The following is a 14,949-nucleotide window of genomic DNA, read 5'->3' as shown; positions in this document are numbered from 1 at the left end:
ACTATTGCCAAAAGATTGTGTTCCAGGGTGAAGCTGTGAGCTCAATTCACCACCTGTGACAGCATCCGCAGTACGATAATAGAGAGTAGTTTAGTTTTACTTAAAACAATGGCATTAGATAACACATAACAGAATCAAGTACCTTTTAGAGTTGATATCCAACACATTTGAGTGACCTATATGATACCCAACCTCCTCGCCTAGCCGCCAATTGTGAGATTCAGCTATCACTCGAGCAATGGTTACCACTGCAAACCTTCTAGGCTGCGTGCATAATATAGGCTCCATATTTTCTTCTAAAAGGAACTAGGAACCAGAGAACTATTTTCTACAAAGGATAAAGAACTGAACACAATGGCAATTGAATATATGTAACCAATGAATTTCAACAAAATTGTGATAACATATTCGGGAATCCAAAATGTGAATCCCAAATGAAACACAAGCACAAGCAGCTTACTCAATGAGCGAACAGACGAGTTGACGAATCTTCTTCGAGACATGCTTTCGAAGAGGTTTCACAACCATTTCAATCTTAGTAACCTATATAAGTGATTCATGAGATATGAACAAATGCATAAAGAATGGTTTATGAAGCACATGCAGCGCCAGTTTCACTGGCTCACCCTGATGGCGTCCTCCATGAATTCTAGCTGGCCAAGCCTCCCCAGAAGCTCTAGCAACTCAGCCTCTGACTGCAGGAGAGTCGAACACACATCAAAATCACAAAATTGATCAGTTAATGCCGACATTAATAAATCAAAAACATAATTAGCAAAGTGAGGAAGCAATGGAGGAACCTTCTCTTGGGCAGTGGCGAGAGACCACTTGACACATAATGCCTCGACGACCATGTCATCATCGCTCTTGTTTCGCTGCGCCACACCACCATCGTTGTTGATGACCTCGGCACGGTCCAAGTTGCAAAGGCTGGGCAAGCAACCGACACCATTAGGGAGGAGCGACGGATGTCTGGTGTGGCTTCCCTGGCGCCTCCAATGCAAGAAGGGCGATGACCACGTTGTAGAGGCGCTCGTCGATGGCGTCACGGTGCCCGGAGGGCATCGGGGTGGTCGGTGAAGGCTTCTTGGATGGCGGCGTTGAAGATGCTAGCCCGTGCGACCGCGCGTTGATAAAGAAGTGGCGGACTCCCGTGCCATGTGGTTGAGGTCGGAGTAGTAGGCGACGTCGGTAGTCCCGCACGTGCGGCGCGCACTCTGGTGGCACCGCCCTCCATGGAGCGGCGAGCTCCAGCTCCCACAGTAGGCCGCCGCCGACCTCCACTTGCTATGCCAGCCGACGGCACGCGCCCGAATCTCCTCGGGCGAAGATTAACTGTGGCGGCTAGGTCTTCACGAGGGCGAATCTCCTCGGGCGAATCTCCACGAGGGCGGCAAGAAGACTGAGATGCCCCTGCGGCGCTCCCCAGCCCGGGCTCCTGGGCCCGTCGGGCTGCGGCGCCGCGGCGTCCGGCGACGAGAAGAGGAAGTCGTCCTCGTGTCGTTCGTCCCCTGCGACGTACGAAGGCTCGATCGGGGACGACGAGGGCGTTGACGGCGACGAGAACATGCCGATGAACCGCTCGCCCGCCGGTGACTGGCGCGTCTGGTACTCGTCCATAGGCGGGCAATGGCCGCACGCTCCGGCTAGGGGTTCGAGTTCAGGTGGCGACGGGCGGCGGCGGCCGCGGGCGCATGCGGATTCGTACCAGATCGATTGCCCTTGTCTTGTATCGGCTCCGAGCGGTGGGCGGGCGAGGGAAAGCCAGGCGAATTGGTTGCACGCGGGCGGCTTGGGCGGAGACGGGGGCACGCGCATGGCGGCGGGTTCGGGTGCGAGGCGATCGGACGGCTGAGACAGAGGCGGGGTTGATCCGACAATCGGACGGTCGAGATGGAGACGGGGGCATGGTTGTGCCTAGTCTACACTATTGTCTTACGGATTAGTAGAGATTTAGAACACATTGTCACCTATAGTCATATCATCAAAAGAAATACTATGTGACATACTAATTAATGTCATGAAATATCTAATGAAACTCCTATTGAGAGTGGCCCAAGGAGACGATGGAAGCTGACTTCATTTAAGACTTCAATAGCTACAGATGAATGCAACAGGACATAACAACATCGATCAACAGATTTCCTACCGAGCATTACAGTCACAGATCGACATTTTTACAAAACAGTACGGGACTTGGAACCAGAGTGCAGCAAAACCAAAGCATTCAGAAGCGGCCGGTATAGCCATATAACAAACCAAACCAGTACCCACTGTCTGCTGGGGCTTGTTTGGTGTTTAACGATGTATTATTGTCACAGTTTCAACCACTCACACCACCTGATTATTCCCTCCAATCTTCCATCAACTTAAGCTGAGCAATCAAGGTGAAAAAAAGAAGAAAAGTAAAATCCAAATGGTATATGTGAAATCTAGCAACCGGCGGGGCGGGCGCGCACCCTGCGCTGGATGGGGGCCCGGCACGAAGGGCATTCCTTCATACCTTGCTTCTCATGGAGGTCGCTGCATTTGGCACAGACGACCTGGTGGGCGCAGGGGAGGAACACCACGGACATCTCCTCGCTCAAGCACATGACGCACTCCCGGTCGCGCTGTATATCGTCAAAATCGAGACCTTGGGGTACTGCTGTGTTGGACAAAACTTGGGCATTGTTGTTCTTTCTCCCTTCAGAAAGATGCAATGCATAGGATTTATTGTCGGCTCCCCACTTGGGGGCAGCAACCCTTGAAGAGTCCAATGACACCTTCAGCTGCGCAATACGCTGCTCAAGGACACGGATCTCACTCTTGTATCTTTGTGCGTCATTCGCTGCTTTGAGATGCAGCAAATTCTCTTCTGACCTCATGGAGGTCTCAATTTGCCCTCTCTCTTTCCTCACTGAGGTTACAAGGGCAATTGCCTCAGTCTTTGCAGCCTCCTCTTGTTTCCACCTTGCCTGCAAGTATTCAAAATCATGGAGAAGACCAAAGATGTCATCGTATATAGTGAAGACTGAAGGTCATAGAGTAAATAGGTCTGAGGTTGAGGGAATCAAATTAAATCGAACTAAGTAGATACAGCAAGTAGCAACCTTATAACACTAAACAAGACTTTATACAAGTGTATACACAGAATTAATCATTGCTCAACTCAAAATAGCAAGCACAATCAATTCGAATTGAATTTAAAAAGAGAAATCCATGAAGCACAATCAGCACATGTCATGTTTGTTTAAATTAAATTCTCTAGAATGAATAACAATATTAGCCATTGATGAACCTTGTAAAGGGATGGTATAGAACACCTCAAGCCAGATTTACTAGCAGCCTGCACTAAGCCAGCTTCTGTACTATTATTCGTTGCCTTGGTTTGCTAATCTAAAAAAGTACCCAGTAATTTTTGTGTCTTTGTAATTTCCATCCCAGCATCTGAAAGATACGAGATATAAGGAAGGTTTTCACTACATGCCAAACTCGACAAATCATCAGAGAAACCATAGAGGTGCTACGGAATGGAGACAATGATGTAGTTTCATTTCATCTGTTTAAACTATCAAATTTACCAGATATCATATACAAATAATCAAATATGCAATCTTGTCTCAACTTTATCTAATGTTGTAAACAGTTGACAAGTAGCTAGTAATTAAGTGTAAATGCCATATAGGCTCCAAACTTCTGCATGCAACAGTTTGCAGCTTACTCACGAAATACAAAGTATGCTTACATCAGTCATAGCTAAGACAGCCAGTTTTCTACCATTTATTGTGTAAGCTTCTCAACACCCCCAATGCCTTCAGTTGTGAGAACACACACACACACAAAAGGGTGTGAAATGAAACCTTACTAACACAATCACATCGTGTACATGCTATAAACAAACCACAAAAACAACATTATCTACTACGAAATATAATGGAACGTTGGTACAAAGTAGAATCACATCACATAACAAATAGTGTGAGATATTCTTAGTATGCCTTACAAGTTTCTCAGTGATACCATACATTACATCATAGCTATTAGATTTATTATTTCTGTCTAAGAGAAAGAACTGGCCCAGCTATTCTAGCCATGCACACAGCCTAATAGAGTCAAGTACAACAGCAGTAAATGAATTTCCATGAACCACGTGAATAAAAATGAGCATAGGTCATATGATTATACTATTTGAGCTTCCAATTAAAACAAGGTAACAACTTACAACGAGGCAAAAATAGAACAGTTTGTACCTGCACTTGATCCTTTAGCTCTTTAGCATGCTGGAGTTGTTCTTGAACCCGAAATAACCTGCTCTTTTGTGCTGCAAGTTCCTCTTGTAATAGGGCTCTATCAGATTCCCAACGCTGAGACCTTTTACGGCTGTTCTCGTCTTTCTTTAAAAGCTCTGAAATATTTGTTGCTGACTCTGCTGCATGTCGCTTTGCAGCTTCCATCTGTAACGTGAGTTGTGCATTCTCAACCTCACGTCTGCGAGCAGAAGCTTCTGCTTTCTCCAGCTGAGCATTTGCCCTAGAAATTGCAGACTCCATCTCCAGAAGCTTTTTCCGAGTACTCTCTTCCAAATGGTGCCTCTCCTCTTGCAGGCGGTCAGCCTCTTCCTTCTCTTTCCTGAGTGACTGAAGTTCATCCTTCTCCTTTGCAAGTCGGTGTGCGACCTGCATCACTTTCTGCTGGGCCCAGTCTGTCCAGTCATGCATATGTGCTTGCAGTTCTTTCTGCCTCTGAACAAGAATCAAGACAATTTTATCCTTTTTATCTTGTGGGATCCAGACCTTCTGTTCTTCATCATACGAAAAATTAATTTTGCTACTAGAGTCCACTCCCTCGGTAATGGAATCATGATTCGAAGATGGTGTTAAACTATCACTTGAGGAGGGCAATGACAATGAAAGATCTGTGCTAGCAGTAGGTGCTGGGTTTGAGTTACTAACTATCTTGGCATCAAATGATGGAGAAGGGGAAAGGGTACCAGTAAAGGAAAGGTCAGCTGATACTTCTGATCCAGATATGCTTGCAGCAAACCCTTTAGCAACTCTTGATGCACCCTTCAAGTTGCTAGTAGTAGAATCTGAAAATGACCGGCACTTCCTCTCCAATACCGCACTGGCCGAATAGCTATGCTTGCCAGACCTAAGAGAACCTTTGGAACCCAATGCTCGGGAACTTTTATCAAAGCTTGTCAACTTCTGTCGATGCAAGGAGTCCCTCTTAGAGCCCCCCCTCTTGCTTGGGGATGGCTTGTCATTTTTCACAGATTGTGTCGCAGCAGCAACAAATGGTTGGTCCTCTGAATGATCATGTATAGGAACAGGTTGTTCTTTTGGCTCAATATTTGGTATCACACACTGAGTCTTGCCCGGCACCGAGGGTTTGGTACTTGACACATTGAGGCTTGCTGGTGCCATTGACGAATCAGCTTTTACAGCACCATAAGAGCCCGGTGGCATTGGGGTAAGTTTTCCACGGAATGTAACGCCAGTCTGTGGGTTGGTAATAGAAACTGATAAATTTGAACCTGAACCAGTAACATAGTTCCCCGCGTCTGGTTGGGCAATAACTTGAGCAGCAACAGATGGGAGGGAAGAAGTATTGTAGTCCATGGCACTGGCATTTGCCACGTTCATGTCAGACATAAGCAAGCAAAACATTACATCGCCTGTGGTGCAGAGTGGCTGAGCCTCATTTACCCACATAACCATACTACCAAGCACAGCCTGCTCAATCCTCCTCATGTCTTCAACAGAGGCACCCTCCCTCGGCAACATGTCCCCTTCCGTCTTGAGAACCTCAACTGCTGCCTCTCCAAACCCTGCAAGGCTCTCCCTCCAGTTGTATTGCGCAGCTGCCCGCACAACAGCAGCCCGTGCAACCGCCTCAGAGTAGCCCATTGTGGTGATCAGACTCACAGCATTGTCAAAGGTGGTGCCCAGACTCTTGAGAAGGATCTCCTCCAGCTGCGTCTCGTTTGGGTCGCTCCAATTCACATATCGTTGGCAGTCCAGTAACTCCTCCGCAGTAGGGTGGAGATCTTTGCACTTTTCGCACGAGTTCTGGAGGAGGTCAAGGCTGACACCCTCGGCAGCGGCTACCGCTGCTGCCATGGCAGCCTTCTCAGGCGACATAAACTCGAATCCCATGCAGTCCGCCGTCAGCGGGTACTCCAGCCCGTATGGGCCCAACTCGGCGGAAGGTGGCTCGGCACGGTACTTGCGCTTATTCCGGCTGGCGGCCTTCTCTTGCGCAATCGGCGGCGGCGGGGTCGCGATAGTAGACATCAAGGACGACGCCTTTCTCCCCCAAAACGAACAGGAAATCCTTCGCAGAAACGATGCGACGCAAACGAAAATACGGATAAATTCTTCACGGACGGATTGGACTGACCAGGTTGCCACGCGCCGAATCGAAGAAAAAACCTGGAAAATTAAGAAGAAGAAATAAAAGTTATTGTAAGAACCGTGAGGCTTGGACGAATCAACAACCAACGAAAGAACTCCTATGTGCCGTCGTAAGATCAGATGGTCGCGACGCCTTGATCCGATCTGGTACAGCCCGACGGGAGAATCAGGTGACGGATTCACGCACTTACCGGATTGGATCGAGGGGGGGGGGGGGGGGGGGGGGGGTGGTGATCAGGGGAGGAGTGGAGAAGTGTATGGCGATATGGGGGTGAAGGGAAGGCGGAGGAAGAAGGGCTCGGATGAGAGGGGGGAGGAGAAGGCGTGCCTCGCCCTGTAGCCTGACCACGCCGAGTCACACCGGTCACTCGCCACCACCAGATCAGAATCAGACCTGGAAGAAGGGAGCTGGGCTGGGTTTAGGGATGGCAAATGGACCCGTGGGTATGGATACCCGCGGTTTTCGTACCCGATGGACATGGATACGGGTAGAGAAATTCACCCGTGGGTCTTGTCGGGTCGGGTACCCGAAATATATCGGGTAGGGTACGAATACCATATTTTACCCGTGGGTATCCAGTGGATACCCGAAATACCAGTTCACCTAGTATATGGCCTATGTTTAGAAATTAGAACACTGAATGAGCCCATCAAGCAATCAACCGTCGAAGCCCAAAAACCCCCCTGACCCTATCCCCACATGCCCGATCCCCATGGTCAATCCCCACATGTCGCACTAACCCAAATCTGCGCCGGCCTGAGCGGTGCTCGACGTCGCGCTGGAGCAGTGGCTCATGCCCAGCCGCCCAACGGCCCAAGATTCCCACACCAGGATTCGAGCTCGACGTCGCGTCACCGGCTCTGCCCCAGCTCCGTCAAGTGAGCTACGTTATGTGAAGTTGTGTGAAGCTGTTGCTTTGCTTATCAATTTTACATGTTGTTATGTGCCTGTTGTTCATGAACTATCTAACTACCATAAACTATGAATATGTGACGTTGCTTATCAATTTATATCCTGTTATGTATTCTACCATAACGTATCCACTGGATACCCGATACCCGACGGGTACCCGGTGGATACGGGTACGGGTACAATTTCTCGCCCGATTGGTTTGGTGGGTATGGATAGTTGTTAAAAGATCGGGTACAATATCGGGTCGGGTATTACCGTACCCGAACACAACCCGACCCGCTGCCATCCCTAGCTGGGTTGGGCAAAAACTCTGTTCAAGTTCAGCCCTGTAGACTCGGCCCCGGTACGATGAATACTATCTTTCTGTGATTGCATCGCAGCAAACTGTGTGGTGACATATTTTCTTTAAGGGTCAGTTTGGGAGCACAATTTTTCCAAGGGATTCTTATTTTCCCAAAAAATGAACTAATTTTCCTTGATAAAATGAAAATCTCTTGGGATAATATGGTTCCCAAACTCACCCTAAAAAAACCTTTTACCCACCAAAGTTTACTATCGAAATTCCCAATCCGAATAGGCATTTGTTAGTAACTACAGGGCAGGAAGAAGCTATATCTCCATAGAAATACAGGTCTGCCACGAAATCCAGTAATTTTGGCATTGAATTTAGTTTGTAACACAATTTATGAAATGATGATCGTTTTGGCGGTATTTTATATAGTGTTACGATAATATGCAGGTTGTTCCTCCCTAAGAGTTTAATGTTCTCGGTGTAATATGGTAGCCTTAGATATAAGCATGATACTAGTAAGTTTATCCTCATTCCACATGAATTAGAAGAGATTGGAAGAAACTGAAAAGGTTTTGACTTAATCAGGATTCAAACCCACTAAATCCTCATGGATTGACACTAAAACGAATAGACCCTAACTAGAAATAGCCTCATCGATTTTAATTTCTCACCATTAATCCATTATGTCAGCCCATATATTCATGACCGGAAAACATGAGTATCTCGCGCTTCAAGCGGCAGCATTTAGAAAAGAAAAGAAAAGAAAAAACTTGCTAAGAAACATTTCCTCTAAAATTCTCTAAGACCTTTCTGAAACAAATATGAACCTTTTCTTGATTCTGAAAGGATTTTACCATAGTACGTTTGTCAGAAACTTTGACAGATAATTTTTGACAAATAGTTTTTAGAAGCTTTGTTTGTAAAAGTAGTTTCAGTGTATTGTGTTTTTCTAAACATTTCCCTGAGTTTCCTACCAAAAGTGTTCCAATAAAATATCTCAAAGGAAAAAAAATAAAAGAGAGACAAAAAAACTCACGAAGACATGTCGTGTTGGTTCATAATGGTCCTCTATTTCTTCAGACTCTAAGCCTGGTACTTTGTCGAGATTCGACTCAACATCCTCGTCTAAATCTGAACTTGGCTCTAAGCCTGGTACCTCAGTGAGATTCAACTCAACATCCTCATCCAAACTCGAACTCGACTCTAAGCCTCGTACCTCATTGAGATTCCATTCATCACCCTCTAAATCTGAACTCGACTCTACGCCTAGTACCTCATCGAGATTCCACTCTGCATCATCGTCCAAATCCGAACTTGTCTCTAAGCCTGGTACCTCATCGAGATCCCACTCAACATCCTCATCTAAATCTGAACAATGCTCTAAGCCCGGTACCTCATCGAGATTCCATTCAACGTCCTCCTCCAAACCCAAAATCGACTCTAAGCCTGATACCTCGTTGAGATTCCCCTTGTCATCCTTGTCCAAATCCCAACTCATCCTCGATGTTTTAAGAGCTCGACATGTCGCCTCACCAAGACCCTGAATTGTTGCTGCCTCTTTTGGCACTAGACATGTTGCTCCTTTGTTATCCCACCTCAACACCATTGCTTTGAGCTCTAATCTTGGAAGGTCCCATCCTACTGCCTTATCGAGATCCGAGCTCATCGTCGTTGCTTCGATCTCTAGGCTTGTTGCCTCTTTCAACCCCCCCTGATGCCCCATTGAGATCCAAAATCGTCGCTATCACTCTAGAATGCCAACTTGTTGCCTCTTTGAGATTCCATAGTGGTGTCTTGTCCAGATCCAAGCTCGTCGCCACTGCCACCGCTTTAGGATCTTCGCTTGGTTCCTCTCTATGGTCCCACCGAACTGCTTAGGTGAGATCCAAGGATCTTGCTACCACTTCAAGCTCTTAGCTCGCTACCTCATCAAGATCTCATCCTGCTACCTCGTTGAGATCCCAACTCATCGCCTCCAAATCATAGATGCCATATCCGCTCTCGCCCTTTGGCATCAACACAGGATTCATAGACTCATCCCATCTTAAGGTCTCACTGTGTCTGATTGCCACAATCTCTAAATCTTTGCTCACCCATAGTAAATTTGAATGTTGTAGAGATTCGCTGGGTGAGAAAGCTTATAAGAAGGATAAATGAAGGGGATAGAGAATAAAAGTAAGGACATAAACACTTCAGAAGTTTTTGTTTGGCCCCACAACTATAAATGTAGCACAACCACAGAAAACGTGTGTGAGCATGACTTCTAGTGCATTAAAGGAAAAGGACTTTACACGAGGGAAAAGGAACTTTACAAATTATAGATGTATATTCCCTCCCTCAATCTCACCCACACATGGCATATTTGCTTTGAAGACACACAAAATTGTCTTTCTTTTGAGCTACATAAGGTGTTGGATTATGAGATTTTGGGTGCAGATCTATGTCTCATTCTCTACTTACCTCATAGGCCTTGAAATAAATAGGCCCACACTACCTCCTACCTCTCATTTTCTATGTATTCATTTCGCTGGGTATGCTAGTTCTTCATGATCTTTGCGTGTACAAAATTGGGTTCCTCCCAAAACATATGTATTCAATTGAATGAACACTTACATAAATGATTAAACTTTTGACTCACTTAAATGAAGGTAATATTAAAGATGAATTATTGAAGTTTGCAATCAACCATTAAAACATTTGATCTATTTGGTTCACTTGCCTCACTTGGAAAGCTAGTCCACCATTGCCTAGTAGGGATGAGCTAATCCACCTCTCCCATGAAAGCAAGAAAAAATCTCGCCCATAAAGGCCTATAGGCAAGCTTTCCTAAGATGCAAGCACCTACTACCCTTTGACTTATTGCTCAACAGAGTGAGGCAAGGATCAACAAACAAATCAAACACCCCCTTGATCTTGAATCTAACATGTATACATTCAAATGAACTAAATTTGGATTTAAAATGTTGAAATTTGGAATTGGTGGTAATATATTTTGTGGTGTTGTTAGAGGAAAGTCAATGGATTAAATATATATGCACCAAGAATTATACAAGACACCATATAACTCGATCATAGTTGTGTCTATAAAAGGAACCAAATGTTGACCCAAGAGAGAAGGGGTGAATTATGTTGCTAAAAACTTAACCTAGGGATCTACTAGAAAATTAACTAGCTACAAATATGTGTACTTAAATTTGTCTCGTGTTATTTACCCAAATGATGAAGAGTTTTGCAAGCTAGATCCAATCCTATGAATTAGCCTAACATACTATAGGAAATATAAACCACACGAACAAAGCACATGCAAAAATGTAAATATATTAAGTAAATAGCACAAGTAAGGAGCCACAAGCTCCTAACATGATACAATGTATCTTGTGATGTCGATTGTCGAAGAGCAATCCCTTGTTCATGTTAGAGTTTCACAAAGGTATGCTTTCGGTCACTAAGCATTCCTCTAGTCATGAGGTTAAATAAAAAAACAAATTTCATACCATGGTATCAGATTGTTGTCATAATCCACTAGTCCATGTTGAAGCACCAAGAGCCATCTAAAAGGAACATGAACACCTAAGAGGGGGTAAATTAGGACAATTATTGTTCATGCTAATCTAGGCCTCTATTTTTTATCTTAAACAAAATTTGTACAAATAACCAAGTATTGATATATGCAACTAAGGTTTTGTCTAAGTATTGCTATCTCTACCAAAAAGGAAGTTATGCAACCTAGGTTCTAGCCCTACCAACTAGCCTGTAACTAAGCTATGAAAGGTAAAGCATGCAATCAAAGGTAAGAATGTAAATGTAGAAGCTTAATTGTGATAGTGATGCAAACTCCCGTTGACATGTCAAGATTTTTACCGAGGTATCAAGAAGCACACATGATTCTTACTAATCCTCATTAGAGCTCCATGCAAGGGTAGTACACATGAGCACCAAGCTCTTGGCTAGATAAATTCATTGATAGACATGGGCCTTCTCCACACGCAAGTGGTGCTCCCTTTCCGGCCTCTCTCGTATGCTTTCCATCATCTTCACTATCAAGCTTCTTGCTAAAATGTCACGTGCATCGTCCCATTGGTACTTTGTGGCCTTCATCCCTTCAAGCCATACAAAGATTTGTATAACTTAAAAACCTTATCCTCACGACTCTTTACTACTAACTCATCAGGTTGTGTCATGTAAATTTTCTCTTCTAGCTCTACATTAAAGGAAAGTTTTCTTAACGTTCATCTGATGAACGAGAAGACATGGGAGGAAGCCAAGGAGAGTAGAACATGAATAATACACAATCTATAAATAGGTTAGTAAGTATCAAAGAAATATCCACCTTCTTTTTGGGTATAACCCATGGGCACAAATCATGCCTTATACTTGTCAGTAGTACCACCAGGCATAAGTTTTTTTTGAACACCCACTTGCAACATGCAACCTACATGTTTGCATCATATGGCTGGTCAACAAATCCCAAATCACATTGGAAAGAAAAAAATCCATCTCATTATGGACAACTTCTTTTCAACCATCCGCATCAGGAGATGAGAATACCTCAACGGTTGTTTTGGGAGATTCATCTATAAGATAAACAGTGAACTCATCACCAAAAGACTTTACATTCCTTTGTCTCTTGCTCCTACTAGGAGATTCACTATGAATCTACTCATGATCTAGTTCAAGTGTATGTTCAACATGCTTAGATAATTTAGTAGGCTTAGGAGTTGCATTTGCAGTCTCATTCAAAGGTAAACTAAACATGCTACATGAATCTTTCAAAGTAAATATGTTCTTAAAGAAAAAACATCATGAGACTCTAGCACTGAATTAACATGATCATCAGACACCTTAGATCTGACCACTAAAAATCTATAGGCAATACTATGATGAGCGTAACGAAAAAGATACAATCCATAGTTTTAGGTCCCAACTTACAATTTTCGTTTATTGGTGCATTCACTTTGGCCAAACAACCCCATGTGCATAAGTAAGAGAGTGAAAGTATTCTCCCAATTCACTCCTCGTAGGAGTTGTCGGTGTTTCGAACCTAGCTTTGACAAGTAAATTTGTGTGCGGTTCCGGGCTCCAGACGGTGTGCGTGGTGGGCGCAAGATTTATACTAGTTCATACAGAATGTCCCTACATATAGTCTTCGGCGACTTGCGCTACCGGCACCATTGCTGATCAATGCTCGTAGTAGGGGTTACAAGTAGGCAAGAGAGGGAGGAGAGGCTCCCAAGTCTCTTGTTGTGGAGGAGGTTGAGCTAAGGGCTATAGAGTGGAGTTCTAACTAAGTCTTGGCATGGCGGCAGGGCTCCAGCCTCTGGGTCCTCTTCGGTACATCCTCCTTCCCCCCTCGGTCCGTCGTCTTTGCGCATGGGTGTCCGTTTGGGTGTCTCCTCTTGCTGACCGATGGGCCTTAGGGATCGGGGATCTTATCCCCGATAGTAGCCTCCTAAAAGGGAAATAGGGTTAACCATTTCCTATAACTCAATAAAAATGGAGCAAAGGAATTGAGTGTGCTGAAAAATGGCGCACCGGACAATGTCCGGTGCACCAGGGGCGTACAGAGTTAAACCAGCCACTCTCGAGAAAATGGAGGCGCGCTCCGCTATAATTCACCAAACTGTCCAGTGTAGCTAGAAGACAAACGTCCCCAGCGGTCAACTGCTCCGAACCCTAATGGTTGCGCTGACGTGGCACGCGCTGGACAGTGCACAGTGACTGTCCGGTGGCGCACCGGACTGTTTAGTGCGCCCATTGCCAGTAGAATTCAGCCAACGACTAGAAGTGGTTGGGAGGCTATAAATACCCCCCAACCACCTCATTCACTCCTATCCAAGCATTCCAAATTCTTCATTCATTGCAAGAGCAAAAGTCCAACACTCCAAGACACAATCAAAGCTATCAATCCACTCAAAGCCCCACAATCAACTCTAGTGCATTAGGGCTTGTGAGAGGATCACTTGTGTTCTTTGTTGCTCTTGTCGCTTGGTTTGACCTTTTTCTTTTCCCTTCTATTTCTGAAGTGACTTGTAATCGAAGCAAGAGACACCTAAGTGTGTGGTGGTCCTTGCAGGGTCTAAGTGACCCGAGAGATTAAGGAAAAGGCTCACTCGGTCTAAGTGACCGTTTGAGAGAGGGAAAGGGTTGAAATAGATCCGGTCTTTGTGACCTCCTCAACGAGGACTAGGTTCTTTGGAACCAAACCTCGGTAAAACAAATCATCGTGTTCACTCGCCTTGATTCTCGTTTGATTTGTTTTCCCCTCTCTAACGTTTCCTTGCTAGTGTGAATTTGAGTTGGCTCCCATATGTCATCCGCAATTCTTGAGCAACTTCTAGCAAGAGAGATATTGTTTTGGACTTGAATTTAATTCTAACGCTAACCCCCGACCTTAGTGTGTGTTTAAGTTTATAAATTTTAGGTTTCGCCTATTCATCCCCCCTCTAGGCGACTTTCACCCCCGAGCCCTCGAGGGGGAGTATCTCCCCTCTGGCGCTTTTCCTGGGTCGGATGTTGTCTTATCCCTTTTGTCGCTCGCGACCGAAGAGTAGGTGGGGCTTCGCAAGGCCCTCTATTGGCTTTTAGGACCTAGTCAAGCATTATAAGTAGAGGGTCCCTCCTCGCTTATCCCCAATCAGCTTCTTTCGTCGTTCCCTTGCTTCCCAGAAATGGCACCATGTCGGGAGGGTAGTACCGCCTGGAACCCCTTGGGGTCCTCTCGGTTGACCATGGACCGTGGCAAGCGTCCTGCCTCGGAGTGTCCTCACCAATGCCGGCCCAAGAGTCGCTCATCATGGGAAAGGTGGAAGGTTTACAGGAACACACTAGTATGGACTAACATCTTCGCCTATGAGCATGAGCATAGGTAGTTGTAAAGCAAATTGAGTGAAAGCACTTTTAAACTTGAAAATGGGCATACTACAAATCTATATGGTTCCAAGTGAAAAGGCATGTGTCTAGCAGGTACTAATCATGTTTGTCTAAATTCTAGGGACTATATGAAGTTGAGCCAAAAGGAGCAAAAGACACTCGGCAAGAAAAAGGATGAAATTGGATTAGTCTGGGTAGCACCGGACGGTCCGGTACCACCCACCGGACAGTCCAATGTGCACTAGACAGTCCGGTGACCGTCCGGCTGAACGGTCCGCTCTCGGGAAAAGCCAGGCACCTTCGGTTATAATTCACCAAACGGTCCGTGCGGAGCGCCGGACAATCTAGTGTGTGAGACATCCAACGGCTACATGGCACGCCAGCTGCAACCAACAATTAGGAGGTGCACCGGACAGTCCGTGCCCCCCGCCAGACAGTCCAGTGCCCACTAGAAGAAGAAACTAATCAATCACGGA

General features: G+C 45.5%; 1 protein-coding gene and 1 pseudogene across 2 annotated transcripts; both read right to left on the bottom strand.

Moving 5' to 3' along the window:
* Window positions 1–456: 456 nt before the first annotated feature.
* LOC103634283 (uncharacterized) lies at window positions 457–1,237 on the bottom strand (annotated as a pseudogene).
* Window positions 1,238–2,062: 825 nt separating this feature from the next.
* On the bottom strand, window positions 2,063–9,817 carry LOC103633130 (putative E3 ubiquitin-protein ligase RF298). 2 transcript variants are annotated; one of them, XM_008654810.4, is made up of 3 exons: window positions 8,640–9,817; window positions 4,233–6,416; window positions 2,063–2,957 (listed from the first exon to the last, which is right to left on the bottom strand). In XM_008654810.4, exons 1-3 carry the CDS (start codon window positions 9,324–9,326, stop codon window positions 2,433–2,435), a joined length of 3,396 nt encoding a protein of 1,131 aa, XP_008653032.1. In that variant the 5' UTR covers window positions 9,327–9,817; the 3' UTR covers window positions 2,063–2,432. The 2 variants fall into 2 exon arrangements, with proteins under 2 accessions (XP_008653032.1, XP_008653033.1); XM_008654811.3 differs by lacking the exon at window positions 8,640–9,817 and adding an exon at window positions 6,590–6,826.
* Between the last annotated feature and the right edge of the window lie 5,132 nt (window positions 9,818–14,949).

This window comes from Zea mays, chromosome 7, assembly GCF_902167145.1.
Source record: "Zea mays cultivar B73 chromosome 7, Zm-B73-REFERENCE-NAM-5.0, whole genome shotgun sequence".
Lineage (NCBI taxonomy): Eukaryota > Viridiplantae > Streptophyta > Magnoliopsida > Poales > Poaceae > Zea > Zea mays.
Note: the sequence above shows the minus strand (reverse complement) of the source record. Positions and strands in the feature narration are given on the sequence as shown.

Excerpts from the sequence above, each read along its gene's own strand:
- LOC103633130 (XM_008654810.4), bottom strand. The coding sequence starts at position 9,326 with ATGGGGCATCAGGGGGGGTTGAAAGAGGCAACAAGCCTAGAGATCGAA. Across the intron at positions 6,417-8,639 it reads AACCAACACGACATGTCTTC|GTTTTTTCTTCGATTCGGCG; the intron begins GTGAGTTTTTTT and ends TTAATTTTCCAG. Across the intron at positions 2,958-4,232 it reads AGCTAAAGGATCAAGTGCAG|GCAAGGTGGAAACAAGAGGA; the intron begins GTACAAACTGTT and ends GAATACTTGCAG.